The sequence below is a fragment of the Drosophila sulfurigaster genome, chromosome 2R (genome assembly GCF_023558435.1).
Source record: "Drosophila sulfurigaster albostrigata strain 15112-1811.04 chromosome 2R, ASM2355843v2, whole genome shotgun sequence".
Taxonomy (NCBI): domain Eukaryota; kingdom Metazoa; phylum Arthropoda; class Insecta; order Diptera; family Drosophilidae; genus Drosophila; species Drosophila sulfurigaster.
Genome location: NC_084882.1, coordinates 12200411 through 12216155, shown reverse-complemented (window position 1 = coordinate 12216155; position 15745 = coordinate 12200411). Strand labels below are relative to the sequence as shown.

At 38.1% G+C, this 15745-nt stretch overlaps 3 protein-coding genes across 3 annotated transcripts in view; 2 read left to right on the top strand and 1 right to left on the bottom strand.

Annotated features, from left to right (window-relative positions):
* LOC133836953 (uncharacterized) overlaps positions 1-15745 on the top strand; it is a 65577-nt gene that overhangs the window by 29699 nt on the left and 20133 nt on the right. The gene's annotated exons all lie outside the window — the stretch shown is intronic.
* LOC133836692 (P protein-like) lies at positions 149-2284 on the top strand. The gene has a single exon (XM_062267280.1). It carries the CDS (start codon positions 149-151, stop codon positions 2282-2284), a length of 2136 nt encoding a protein of 711 aa, XP_062123264.1.
* On the bottom strand, positions 2682-8217 carry LOC133836956 (tensin-3). The gene is made up of 2 exons (XM_062267586.1): positions 5955-8217; positions 2682-3334 (listed from the first exon to the last, which is right to left on the bottom strand). Exon 1 carries the CDS (start codon positions 8183-8185, stop codon positions 6008-6010), a length of 2178 nt encoding a protein of 725 aa, XP_062123570.1. The 5' UTR covers positions 8186-8217; the 3' UTR covers positions 2682-3334; positions 5955-6007.

Genomic DNA, 15745 nt, shown 5'->3' with positions numbered 1-15745 from the left:
GGTATCTCACAGTCGAGAACACTCGACTGTAACTTTCTTACATGTTTTTCAAATCAAGTAATCCTATTTATAAAAATCGTTAAAACTAAATAAAAACTCACCAAAACACAAGAATCTGAAACAAGAAAAAAACGGTTTTATTTATTTTATGGCTTACAGTGCTCGTCGAGCTTCTAGCATTCGTCGTTCAATCTTCTTGGAGCGCGATGGGATTTTAACCGAGGAGCAGCTTCACCGTCGAGAGCTTCACAAATTCATATTCTCAGTCGTAAAGATTGCCATCCTGCTTATCATATGGGCAATATGTACGGTGTACATTATTCTAACCCCACCGCATAAATCTGAAGAGATTATCGTTCCCCTTCACCCCAATGCTAAGCAAGTGGTCGAAATAGACGAAGATCCACTTGGAGATTCGGTCAGTGTGGAGCTGAAGGGCAACATTGATTTGATAGCCACAATGCATTCGAAGTTTGCACGCGACAATCCGTCAGCCATAGACGTTGCCATCGAATTGTTTAATGACAAATCAAATGAAAGCTCTTGGATATCCAGGGTGTGGAAAGTCTATGTCGCTGAGGCGGACTCTACTGAATTGAACACTGTGAAGAAGAGATTCAAATTGGACGATGATCTCAGGCGAGCATTCATTAGCGATCTGATGATGGACAAAGGCATGGTGATTCGTGCATGGAGCAATCCGGATACGACATTGCAGCTGACACTGCTAAGTCATCATACAGAACCATTGGGCATGTCCATCAAGATCGATGCGAATCCGTTCAATGAAAGTCTCAGTGTGTGGCTGGGACTGTTGTTGCTCATCATGCTGTATGTGCTGATTGGTTTCGATATCACGGATCGTACATTTGCCGCCCTCATGGCGGCGACCAGCGGTATTGGAGTGCTCTGCATATTGGAGGATCGTCCATCGTTGCAGGAGATCGTCCAGTGGATCGATATGGAAACGTTGATGCTGCTCTTTGGCATGATGATCATGGTGTCCATCGTCTCGGAGACGGGTGCCTTTGACTATCTGACCGTGTTTGCCTATGAGCTGTCTAAGGGACACATCTGGCGTCTGCTCTTCTATTTGTATATGTTCACCGGCGTCCTGTCCGCCTTCCTCGACAATGTGACAATTGTGCTGCTCATGGTCCCGGTGACTATTCGTCTCTGCGAAATGTTGGCCATCAATACGCTGGTTGTGCTCATCTGCGTGGCTATCTTCTCGAATATTGGCGGGACTCTGACTCCAGTGGGAGATCCACCCAATGTGATCATTGTGTCCAACTCGTTTATCCACCAATCGGGAATCAACTTCGGCAACTTCGTGCTGCACGTTTTCCCTGGTGTGTTAGTTGCCATGCTTCTTGGCTTCGTGTTGATCTACTACATGACGCGGGATAAGCTTAAAGACACTGGCGATCAGTTGTTGCGCTCGATCGCGGCACTCGAAAAGCAGGCAGAGAATAGCAAGGATACGCAATATAGTCATACCATACATAGGCACATCGAGGTGTTGAGGGAGCGCCTGGAAATGGAGAAAACGCAACAGCCAAAGAGTGAAGAACATTTCGAGGAGACGCTTAAGCATTTGAAGGAGAATCAACGCATTAAGGATATGCCGCTGCTCATCAAATGTTGCATCGCCTTGGGCATTGCGGTGTTCCTCTTCCTGCTCAGCTCGATACCCGGCTTGAAGGGCATCATGTTATCCTGGTCGGCCATTCTAGCTGCTCTTCTGCTGCTCATTTTGGCCAATAGGTCTGATGTGGACTCGATCCTGGAGCGTGTCGAGTGGTCTACGTTGGTCTTTTTCGCTGCTCTCTTTGTGTTCATGGAGAGTCTGGTGGTGATGGGATTGATCGATTGCATCAATGATATCACCACCGATATTATCATGGGTGTGGACGAGGATTCGCAGATGGTTGTCAGCATTTTATTGGTGCTCTGGTTTAGTGCCTTGAGCTCCGCGTTTGTGGACAACATTCCCATAACGACGCTGATGCTGAAACTCGTTATCAAGTTGGGGACAAACAAGTCCCTTGGTTTATCGCTGCATCCCTTGATCTGGTCGCTTGTCTATGGCGCCTGCTTTGGCGGCAATGGAACACTGATTGGTGCCTCGGCTAATGTGGTTACTTGCGGCATAGCGAAGCAGCATGGTTATGACATCAACTTTCGGCACTTTTTGTATATCGGTTTTCCTGTCATGATCTTCACCGTCATTATTGCCACAATTTATCTGCTTATTGCCCACTGTCTGTTCACCTGGCATTAATGGACTGTCTAAAGGGTTTTGTGCAACAAATTAACCGTATATGCATCAAATCGTTTAGGCAGTTTATTAAGCTTTTTAAATTTGTAGATGTGCAAATAAAATTTTGAATGAATTGGTTGACAACTCTAGTAGTATACAAACATGGTGAAAAATGAGTAACGGAGAATTCCTATCGTTACGGAAAATACTTATCGTAAGTGAATAACGCGACTTCCCTGAGGGATTCGAGATAGTAATTTATATATGTATATGGGGATTCTACGTTATTCCATTCCCCTATGAGCGGAATAACGTAGAATACCAAAACAGGGACTACGTCATTTAATTGCGTAAAAGAATAACGAATAAATCCCATATTTATACTACTTACTCTGACCCACAGATGGCGCTGTTGATCTTTTCGGATTTTCAAATTATTCATTTATCTTCAACATCATTGCACTTTATTTATAAGCTGTCTGTATTAGTCGAACTTAGATCTAAAGCAGGTATTAATCAATATATGCACATGGCATAGTTCTTTTCGTAGATTAACAAATTATTAGTATAAAGATTTAAAATTAATGTTCATATATATTAGCTTTCGTTCCATAATTAAATTACATTTAATAGCTTGTTTTCTGTTTTATTTTTAGTTATCCCACAACATTAAAAACACGGCACTACAAAGTGAACGAAACAAAGCACACGATAAATATAAATTCTAAACTCGTTGAATATTCTTTTCGAAACTTATGATTAATTTTTGTTGTATATACAATTATATTGTTTTTAGCACATTTAAATACATATACTACTGCCATAAATTGCTCAAGATACATTGATTATGATTCAACACAGATTTCAAATTATACAATGTGCTTTGCCACACTGTGCATTTAACTAATTCAAGTTCTGCCCATTTAATATAAATAAATGTGTGTGTGCGACACATAACTTTTAACTGACATCACTTTGTCATTCGATTTATCGTTTAATATTAATGTATTTAAGTGACATATGTTATTTATATACGTTGTACAACACTGGCCAGTTTTAACGGGAATTCGCCTGAAACAAACATGAAAAGAATTGATGTAAAAAACGGCATTAAGTATAAAAATTTCGTATAATCGCTCTAATCTCTATACTATATAAATTTTAATTGCTTAATTGTAGATCACAAGGGAACAATAACTAAAAAAGAGAACTGACGTCTGGGTCGAATGTTCACTCAGCCTTAACAATTGTATTTTATTTTTAGAATATTACAGTTATTTTTACTGTTGGTTCTCGGCGAAATCGCGCGAAGCCATCAAAATAAATACATATGTATGGTAACGAAAACACGTCTGGAATTAATTTTTTTTCGTAGATTTTTCTCAAATGCGCAATTGACTCTCGACCAAATGCGGATTCCAAATGAATTTATTTAAACTTTTGCGCTATATACCAATGCCAACTAATGCTTTATATCTGTCTGTATTTGTTTATTTATTTAGTTGAAAAAATTCCAAAGATATGAAATGTTTTGCCTTGAGTATATTTGCCCGCATAGATCTCAATAAATTTAGAAAATTTAAATTATGTGTGATAGGAGAAACAATTCGATCGTTTCTAGAACACAATCGAAATGAATTCATTAAAAGTGAATATAATTCATTTTAAATCTTTTTCTTAAGGCAGCGACTCAATGCGAAAATCAGATAAGCACATTGAAATAATATTATATAACTTTCACTCGAAAACAGTTCCGTTCTATTCTCAGATATCGGGTATATTGCTCATATACTTAGTTGAAGTCAATGACATACTTTAACCGGTAGATAACAAAACGAAAATTTGTAATCAGAGGCAAGAAAAAGTTCTGCACCTAAGAATTAAATATCCTATAATATTCATAGTAGTGTAATATTTGCTTACGATCTGTTTTTGATGCACAATATTCATAGGTTAATGAACTTTATCTCCGTTAAACGTGTTTAAATATTTAATGTATTCATATATTTTAAATATTCATTTTATGAAAATATCTTATTCTTATTTATTGATCAACATTTCTTTTCTTTAATATAATTTTTTGTTTTATATACCTTTCAAAGTTACCTTTGATTTAAGTGAATATTAAGCTGAATGTTTTTCAGTTTAAAAAAAAAAACCATAAAGAATGCATTGATTCATTTTACAACAAAAATCCTACATAACAAAAACGTATGAATAAGTACAGAGTATACAATGGTCTTCATTCTTTTTGCAGCTTTGCACAGTGGGCCTTATCTGGCGACCTCAGCGCATGACCATGACGTGTGGAAAATTAATCAAATGTATAAAAAAACGATAAATAGATTTACATACATATGCACATATGTATATCTCTACCTGTCTGTCATATTTGTATATACGAATGTGCGGGCATAATCTAAGCAGACGCCCTCACAGATTTAGATTGAAAATCAATTCAGTTTATATTCTACATCGCTCAACGCATTTTATAGTGGGCAACTGAGTCATGACACAAACTTCCGTTGCGAAAAACTAATATCAGGAATGTTAGCAAGTTTTTATATGGCTCGACACACACACACACAAACATGCGTTTTGTATCGATGTGTATACAAATACATATGCGCATATATGAAGGCCATAAAACAAACAAACAGGCAGCGGGAAGGCGTGAGGCGGGACATAATGTAAAGCACATAAACAAAACAAAAAAATGAAACAGTTCGAGCCACGGGAAAAGCCAAAAGAAGACGCGAGAAACTGAAACAATTTTATTCGTTTCCCATTTAACGCCAAAGATTATGGAAGTTTTGCACGTACAGTGAATACTATAGGTAATGAAACCGTTCGGTTTTATACAAGCCAAGATTGAATCTCGAAATGCAAAATGTATGTTAGCTATTGGTATATAGTATATATTATATATTTATAAATAAAGACATGTTGAAACTTGAATTTTCTACCAGAACTGATTGCAAGTGGTATAGTTTAGTTTTCAGTATAAAACTTCTTTCTGAAATGAATCGCATCTTTTAGTTACATATAGTATCTAAATAAATTGTACCTTTGGGATAGAAGATTATCCTTTATTTTTATTTGTAGAATAAAAATTGTAAAATAAAAATTATTGTAAAAATATGAGAGAATTCCCAGTGACAAAGATTACCTCTCGAGTTAAACCTTTTTTGAAAACAGGTATGAAAAATGTATCTAAAATATATCTACAAAAATCTTTAGAATACATTTAACATTTTCACTAATTGTATTCATTGCATATAATTTGTGAATTAGCTAAAACAAATTATCTGATGCGGTAAAAGTTACTTTTTAATTTATTTTATTATTAAATGTAACGCTTCACATCGCAACAATATAGTAACTTGATTAAGATTTCTATTGTTCTTAAAAAATTGAATATTTTTGATACATAAAATATCTTAATAAATTTATTATTTACATACATATGTAAATCCATATATTTCAAAGTTTGGATGATTATGATTCAATTGATCTAATTGTAACCCATGTGCTCTACATTTCGAAGAACTTTCTTGAGGTCATTGATGTGCCCTATAAAACTATACTATAGATTGACCCTATCGATGTCCCACTGTATTTTAATGGCCATCCACGGATGCCGCACCCAGCTCATTTGGTGCATATTGAAGGAAATTGGTTTGGAACTCACCCAGCTATTCGATTAGGGCCAAAAGCTTCTTCGTTGCGTCAGCCGAATCCTGCTCAGAGGACATAGTTGCGCTGCTTCTCCGTGGGCAGCGTGCGATTGGCAAAGGAGACAATCGCTGCTGCTGGTTGAGCGACACTCAGATCGCAAAAGACATGGCACTGATTATCCTTGGAGCTGTGTGATCTGCGAGCCACAAATGCAAAGATGGTCTTCTTCTCGGTATCATTGGGACTCGTCCACATCCGATTCTCCGGATCGATGGCACAATGCGATATCACATCGGCGGTGTAATGCTTGCGGAAGAACTTCTTGCGCGTATTATCGGTTAAAGTGATGCCCTGACCCGACACCTTGAAGTGCACCTCGGTTGTCTCCGGGAGCGTGCGTTGTTCGTACATCGTCCGGATGGCCTTGCGAATGGCTTCGTTGCCCGTGAGGGATTCGGTGTCGCAGCTAAACAGCCAGAGGACATTTGTGGCAGCTCCATGGGTGAGCAGCTGCTGCTGGGCGGGAGTTGTGGCCGCCAGAGCGGGCACCACGTCCGCCTCGGGGATGCGGAGTAGACAGGGCAGTGCCAGCTGGTTGATGGAATGCTCATAGATGAGCGCCGACAACGAGGTGAAGACCGGCTCATTGGCACAGCCCTTCAAGCGGACGCCACGTTGCGTCGGCTCAATGAGAAAGTGACGCACCAGCTCCTGGCTGCCAGCTGGCGGCTGTGCCACACGCAACACCAGGCCATAGGCATTCTTATAGGTGGTGGAATCCCGGACCAGGAATGTGCCTGGCGGGGCATTCAACAGCAGGGCTATGGCATCCTCGCGGGACAGTGTTGCCTTGTACCAGAACTTGGCCGAGTTGCGGGCGAATTTGACCAGATCGGCGGCCACCTCAAAGGTGGGCGAGGGCGTCGAATTGACTGGCTGACGGGGTCCCATGGTCTGGTAGATGGACTCGCTGGTGGGCGAGATGCGTTGACCGGAGATGGAGCCAGATCCGGTTGCAAATGGTGTGCGTGGCGTCACCGGAAAAGCGGGCGTCTCCGGTCGGCTGGTTGGACTGGGCGTCGTCAACAGGTAATCCGCTTGGCCATTGCTATTTGGAGCAGCTGCAGCCGCATTTGTTGTTGTTGTTGTTGTTGTGGTGCGTTTGCTGCTGGTGGCATAAATGGGCGACAGATCGCGACGACTGCGTGTCTGCTGCTGCTGCGTCTCCAGATGCAGCTGGTTCTGACCATAAATGTGCTCCAACTGTTGTTGCTGTTGTTGTTGTTGTTGTTGCAGTCGTTTGTGTGTCACTTCCATTGGAGGTCGCTCCAAGCTGTTGTAGTTGTTTTTGCTGTAGCCGTTGTTAATTGTGTGATAATTGCGTTCCACAATTGTGGATTCTAAGCGACGACTACCACCTCGAATAGCACCATCGGGCACATCCATGTCCTGATGCAGCTGCGGTTGTGATTGCCGCTGCCGTTGGTCCACCTCAATGTTGCGTGTGTGATATGGCAGCGGACTGCGCTGCTCGCTGACGTCATCGAGGTTCAAATTGAACTCAAAATCATAATTGTATTTGCTCTGCTGTCCGTTGTTGTAACTGTTACTTTGACGCCGCTGCGGCGGCGTGGGCGGCACTCGTTCCGGAACTAGTTCCTTGGAGCGATACTCGTTGTAGACTTTGTCGCGTCGCTCGCGCAGCAGCTGCTCAAAGTCAGCGCGTGGCGGCGTCGCCGTCGCCGACGTCGTCCCCCCGCCATAATGATAGGTATTCGATATGGTATTCGTGTTTGTTGCTGTTGTTGTTGTCGGATTGCGGCTGCCGAGTGTTTTGCGCACTAGCAAAGGGCTCGTTAAACGTGGCTGCGGCTTTATCATATCACCGTTACTATTATTATTACTACTACTGCTATTATTATTATTATTGTGATGTTGATGATTATTGTTGTTGTTATTGTACACGTTGTTGTTGCTTGTTGATTTGTTGCCACTTCCTATGCCGTAGTCAAAGTCGAGAAAACTATCTGCCCGCGTCGGCGTTGGCGTTTTTCGCAGCGGCGTCGATGTTGTCGCGATGCCGTAGCTAAATGGCAACGAATTTTCGCGCGCATGATATGGTATACCATTGCCATTACCATTATGGTAATTATTGTTATTATTATTGCTGCTATTATAACTATAGCTAGTGTGGTACTTGCTATCCGTAGACACGGCGGCACTATCTTCGTACTGCGACCGCATAGTTTGGCGAATTCCAAACGACTGATTGAACTGATGGAGAGACCCCCAGGTCTAAGGCAGCAGACAGCGCACACAACCAATCTCACTCACTCACACATACAAAGTTTCGTGCGCTAGCCATAAAAAGCCAGCCAAGTCAGCGTTGGCGTTCTCTGGCTCTCTTTGCTTACTTGCTCTCTCTCTCTTGCCGTTCGCTTTGCTGGTCAACAAACAAATCCACTCGAGTTGAGTATAGTGCACAGTGTTGTTCTGCTGATTGTCACTTGTTGCACATGGCCAGTATTTAAATATTAAATAAACAATTTCTAAACTCGACGAAGCTACATAATAAATATGCGCTCACATATGTAATTTTTAAATAATTTGTGCGTGTATTTTATGCGCGAGTATGAGGCCACTGTACTCCACACACACATGCACTCGTGTATGTTTTGCAAAGGTGTTTGGAGAGAGAAAAAGAGCGCGCCACTTGGAGAGCAAAGATAGTGTGCGAACTTTGTGACAGCAGCGTGCGGTGATGTCATCCCCCGACAAAATTAAACACACACACACGCGCACAGATAGTTAATCACAATAAACGGTCAGCACAGATACTCATTCGGCACTCTCACCGTGTGGCTGCACTCTTTGCTGTCTAGAATGGAGCACCTCGCTCTCTCACTTGCGCTCTCTCGCAGTCTGCGAGTGTGTGTTTGTGTGGATCCCAAGCAGTTGTAAATTGTAAACAAATATATTGAACGTTTTTCAGCATGAAAATACGTCTTAGACTCTGCGTCGATCTCTCCGCGCTTCGTGCTCCGTCTTCCACTCCATCCCCCCACCAACCACGATGGGCAATTGAAACCACGCATGCTTTGTACGCTTTGATACTTTGCATCAATTGAATGCCGCCGACGACGACGACGACGCCGACGCCGACGAAGTTATAGTACTGTTGTTTACTGCCCTATACAGCAGCCATCTGTTGTGAATGGGTGGCCATTGTTTGGATAGAAAATGGAGAGCAAGTTATCAGCGTTTCATTTTGATTGATTTTATCAATAAATTGCGGTCTATTTTTATTTCAACATCAAACTCAGTATCAAGTTGCTTTCCCAATGAACTTTGTGGCAAGATTCACATACATACACATGGAAACCTTTACATGGGTCCGTGTGTGTGTGTCTATTTAAACACGCATACTCACAGACTCATGTCGGTGGCATCTTTTTGATTTCTCACATTTTTCTTGTAGAAAGTGGAGAAAATTGTAAGCGCACCTTTTGTGGGCACAACAACAACAACAACAATAGCTGCAGTCAAAGCCATAACCAAGTAACAACAATCTACAAACAAACATCAGCAATGCAGCAACAACAATTTTCGAGCAACTGACGTCAGGCATGCAAAAATATTTGCTCAGAAATGCAAAGACGCTGCTAATGTGTAAGTGCCGCTGTTAACTCACACACACATACTAGCTGTGGGTGGTTTGAGGTCATAGTCAGTGTTACATGCCTCCTACACATATACATACAGACATTCACCCAGTAGTATATACAAGCACACATTTACGTATTGGGGCAATTACATGGCTCTCTCTCTCTCGTACTCTCTCTGTTTGCCTTCGGATCCTCTCTCACGAGCGCAACTCGTTTACCTTTTCGCGCAGCTCTGAACATCTGTTGTTATTGTAGTAGCTGCTATTATTGTTGCTTTTGGCAATTTTGACAGACATGTGGAGCCATGTGGAATTTGTGTGGGGAAATAGTATTGAACGCGAGGAGGTGGAACACATATGCTATCATATCTATATGTTTCACATATAAATTTCAACTGAATTGTTTCTGAAACAATAAAAATCCATTTTACTGTTGTTAAATTGCAGCTGTGAACTGTTCATATACACAATGTTACGGCCAATTAAACACAAACTTGGAGGTTATCGTATCAGATGACATGCTCAATGGGGAATTATTAATACATTCGCACTACAAAAAGCGTTGCTTGGTGTTCGCCAAGCTAAAAATCTAAACCTAAAAAGGCTTTACATTTATTATTTAAAAATTATTTTGAACTATTAAGTACCATTTACACTTAATTGCGATTCACAAAATTCCATTCAAAAAAATTGTTATTTAAATATTCGAACTCGAAAAATTATTAACGAATTTCGAGGGTTGCTACACAACATACTTTTTATAGTCGCTCATAGCACTCAGCTTTTGACAGGCTATAAAGTGGTTTATGCACTCGCTAAGGTGCGTATCAACGCTGTGGACTTTAAGTGGGCACCAAGATATTCGAAATAAGTTTTCCGTTAAGAAATACTTGAGCAAACTTTTACATGGCGATTTCCGGCTATTAAACGATGATCTGACAACGAGGTCGTTTTCCCTTTTTGTTTTTTTTTTTGTGTATTTGGCTGTGCAAATATTTAAATGCATTGTTTACGTGCGAGTTCCTTTCTCTTATCTTACGAGTCCTTCCTCCTCCCCACTTACGACCATTTTCCCATTTGCCCACGAACACATGAGAAATGTTAGCATATTCAAGTGATTAATGCGGCCAAAATACGTTGCCTAGAATCTCTTGGGCTTCTCTTGGGTGCTGCTGCTGCTGCTGTTGCTGCTAACTCCTAACGTTGGCGTAATTAAACTTGATTAATTGCTTAGTCTGCATAAAGGTAAAAAATCGGCGTACGCATGATAACAAAACGGAAATGGAAATTAATTAATATGAAAAACTCCCCATTGAAATGCTTTGTTATTTCGAGTACGGCTCAACTTCGAATACCCTGGACTTTAATTAGATGACTGAGTTTGATGAACTACTTGAAGTTCTGGAGCATCTCAATTTATTATGGATTTATGTTTCGTTAATGTTATAATGGTTATATTGGTTTGATGAAAACGAATATATAATGAATGAAGATACTTCTGTCCAAGTATTATTTTTATTCTTCTTTATGTTGGGTTTCGGAATTTACCCAATTTTATTTATTTGCAGCTGTTCAATTAATGAATGCTGAACTTGCCTTCAAATTCTTTGCATTTCTGCGTTCTTAACAATTCCACGATCAACTTTCAAAAAATTGCAAACAGCTGAAAATGCGTTTAAAAAATGTACTATTGACCATTTTAGGACACATTTTTTCAGGAACCAAATTCATTATAAATAAGTTAAATAATAATACAAATAAAACATTTTTAAATTCGATTTGTAATGTTTTCTTCATGTATATTAATATTAAAAAATATATAAAAATAAAAATATTAAAAATTTTAAACCATAAAAAAATATCATAAAAATTATTTAATGATAAAAGAACGTTGAATTTGGGAAATTATTATATGTGTTCATTATTTTACTCCAATTTCAACTTAAATCACTTTGCTCTCTTAGTTCGAAGACTTTTTTGAGATGGCCTCAGAGATGTTTTAACTTGAGCAGCTGCAATTGAAATGTTGAAATCTTCTTATGTAACTCACGAAATATCTTTATTAAAACTTTAGCGTGCTCACAATTCTTAACTTGGTCAAGTCGCTGCTTGGCAAACAAGCCACGCCCATCTCGAAAAGAGATTAACAGCTTTATAAGTCTCCTCTTCACTGCTCTGCCTAAGGGCAGGCATAAAGTGATATCATCCGTGTATATAAATGGAAATAACAAAAACAAAACAAGTCATATCATCGGGGGGATCGCCGCCAAAATGCCACGAATGTAGGTGGGAAACAAGTGAATTGAAAATTATTCCCAATTCGTTTGCTTTTCTCATTATAATTGAGCCACAAGTTGCGTCTCTTATTCAACTCTTACTCTTACCTTATTTTTGTTTTATTTTTTTTCGGATGTATCCTGCGCCTATTGCCAGTGGTCATGAAGATTTCACTTGCAGATTCTTCGCAGTCTTCTGTAACTCCAACTTCGACTTGGACTTCGACTCCTCCTCCTTGTCTTCTTTTTTCTGCTGAGGGTCTTTTTGCCTCTTCAATTGCATAATGTGTAAAATACCCTGCAGGGGATTTATATGAATTATTCAATGTGCTTGGCCTATATTATTTACACTCTTATTATGTATTCAAACCAAATGGGATAGATCTGAATATGTATTCAAGTTTTTATCGGATTAAGAATCAACTGAGATTAATTTTTCATTTCTATAAATTATTCTGTTAATATAAAAATTAACTTGAATTTTTAGTTTTTAAGCTAAAAACTATAAAAAATGTAAAAATTAGGAATATGAATAGTTTAATCATTTCTTATTTTGATTTTTCGATTTTTAAATCATAAAAATTAATTGAAATTTACATAATTAAAAGTAAATTTCATTATTATTTTATTTATTTTATTTTTGTTGTTTGTTTTATAAACATCAACTTTGAATTTTATATTTTTTTTTTTTAAATTAAGAATACTTAATATATTTTAATATGATTCATGTTAATTATACAAATATATATTTAATTTTAATTAAAAAAAAGTAATTTTATTGTATATTTGATATTATATCAATCAATCAATATTGAATCAAAACAATAAATTGCACTTTTTGTTAATGAAATTTAATTTAAAATGTATAAAAATGTTATATGTATTTCTAGGAATGTCATAATGAGTTTATTCTCTAAACTCTCCACTCTACTCTCTAGACTCTAGACTCTACACTCTACACTTTACACTCTACACTCTACACTCTACACTTTCCACTATAAACTTTACACTCTACACTCTACGCTCTACACTCTACACTCTACACTCTACACTCTACACTCTAAACTCTACACTCTACACTCTACACTCTACACTCTACACTCTACACTCTACACTCTACACTCTACACTCTACACTCTACACTTTACACTATTCTTTACTGTTTACTCTACACTTTACAATCTTTATTCTACACTCTACTCTCTAACTTAGCTCTGATAAAGTAATATTACTTTTTGCAAACTAATATTAAATAAAATTATTACTTTTAAAAGAGCATTCAATCTTCGTCATATATCCGTTTCTTTTTAATGAACTTGTTTCAGTGGCAATACGATTCGATATATAGTATTTCAATTTATATCTTTAACAGTTATCGGTTGCACAATAATTTGCATTACTCTTTGGAATGGGATTGGAGCAGGTGTCGGGCAAGAAATTCCTTTTGTGTTGCTTCAGTTAGAACCCGCTCAAGTCTTGAGTATTTTTTGCATTGTTTCGTTTGAAGAAATTGTTTATTTTCATTTTCAAGCTGCTGCAAACAACAAATAAGAAAAGGGAGAAATTAATGCAAATGAAAGGAAAATATAATTTCATTTTGATTTTGATTTTGGACAAAAAGAGAAATCAAATCAGGTTCTGGCATCTTTCTTTTATTTCGGCTCGAAGGGAGTAATGAATAAATAGAGGAAGAGTGAGAGAGAGAGAAAGAGAGAGGGGATCTTCGCGTCTGGAGCCCCTCGATAAGCAGATTATGTGCTTTGAAGCAGTTTCAACCTTTTTTTCTTCGAATATTTATTTCATTTCATTTGTTAGATTGAAGGATGCATTTTAATTTACAATATGGAACCGATGGAACAATCGAATTGAAGATAAGAAGAATGTATTCTTAAAGAGACAGAGAGAGAGAGAGAGAGAGAGAGAGTAATAGAAGTTGTGTAAATTTTGATGGCTTCCACTCATTTGTCTTGCTTTAGCACGAATTGCTGATGGAGCGTGTCAACTGAATAACATCCTCAGCACGTCAGGATAATTAAGAAATTTTTCAGTGCCCATTTGGCGAACCCCAAAAAGCGGATGGAAGACGAAACACAAATCGTGCTCGGAGTTGGAGTTGGGTCAATGAAGTGGCCATTTTCCGCTGGCGACTTGACAGTGGTTGGTGGTGCGAATTTCGTAATCGAAATAAATGAAAATTGATTGAATTCCATTAGTAGGCAGTCGCCTTTACTGCCTGCTGCCTTTTGCCTTCCTGCCTGCTGCTGCATCTAAAATTAGGCAAAAACTAATGAGCCATGCACATTACCACAGAAATGTGGTAACATTGGATTCGACAGTTTTTGTGGGGGGAAATTGAGGGGAGCTTCAGCTCGAATACGGAGCCCATTACAACTTGTGGTCAACTATCCATTTTCCTGCTGCAATTATGACCTTTCTCCTTCCACCTTCCACCAAACGAAACAAGCAAACATCATCTGCTTCATTAGACTTTGATGGGACGCATACGAGGGCGACGGGCAACACATGACATAAGTCAAGGACTGCCAAATAACAATAATGAGTTGGAAAAATAGTTGGTAAATTGTCTTGTGGTGTACGTAGAATTTGTAAAGGTACTTTTATTAAATATTGAAATGCAATTAAAGCAACTTTAGTATTTCAAAATGATTTCTATGCTATTACTATGATTATTAACACAGCTACAATCGAGTGTACTCGACTCTGAGATACCAGCTATCCATTTGAAAAAAACAAAACAGTGCGGTATTAAGCTTAACACTTACCAAATTAATATACCGCAAAGATATTAAAATATATCTAAGGATATATTTGGAGTATTAATATAGTATTACAGATTGTCAGCCAAAGCAAAAGACACGTAGTAAGTAAGGGTTTTTATACCCGTTGCCCATAGCGTAGAAGGGTATTAAAACTTTGTACCTCCAGGCAGAAAGTGGTAGCTTCGACCCTATTAAGAATATACATATCCATTTAGAACTCAGAGACTATAATAGATTGAAATATACATTTTTATTGACGTGTCTTGTTAATATTGCAAAAGCTTTACCATACATTTTTGATATATCATATAATAATAATAATAATATCATAATTACAGTAGCCTTTATTAGAGCCTTTATGACAAAAGACTCCTAAAAATTTGTTTGGAATCAGATACATAATGTAGCATTTATGAAGAACAAGTAACAAAGCTACAGTCGAGTGTGCATGACTGTAAGATACTCGATACCCATTTTGAATAAAAGCAAAATATTGCGGTGTTATTAAACTTAAAACTTACATAATTAATATACCACAAAAATATTAAGTACTACATTCGTAATATACCATAGAGGACAAAATATACCAGGCAAAGCAAAAAACACGTGTATGTAGTAAGTAAGGATTTTTATACTCGTTATCTATAGGGTGGAAGGGTTCTATAATTTTGTGCCTATAGGAAATGTACGTAACAGACAGTATAAAGTATAAATATGTTCGTTTAGAACTCAGAGACTATAATATATTATAAATACATTTTTTTGTTGGCTCAATATACAATAATAACTAGAGCATTTATGAGTTCTGAAAATTTAGTGGCGATCAGATAAAACATGTAGAATTTTTTAAACAAATATTTAAAAACGAGTCATAAATGTTTTGGTTGATGTTCCCAATTTTAAACATGAGAGTATATCGATCTACCAAATATGGCCATTGGTATGTTTTAGTATTATGGTAACTCCGCAAAGTTTTGATGTTATTGAAAATGGGTATTTTATTCTCGTCTGTACCTACTTTACGCGTTTACATAGTGATATATTTAATATATATATAGTGACATATCCATTACCGCACTCACTA

Excerpts from the sequence above, each read along its gene's own strand:
- LOC133836956 (XM_062267586.1), bottom strand. The coding sequence starts at position 8,185 with ATGCGGTCGCAGTACGAAGATAGTGCCGCCGTGTCTACGGATAGCAAG.
- LOC133836692 (XM_062267280.1), top strand. The coding sequence starts at position 149 with ATGGCTTACAGTGCTCGTCGAGCTTCTAGCATTCGTCGTTCAATCTTC.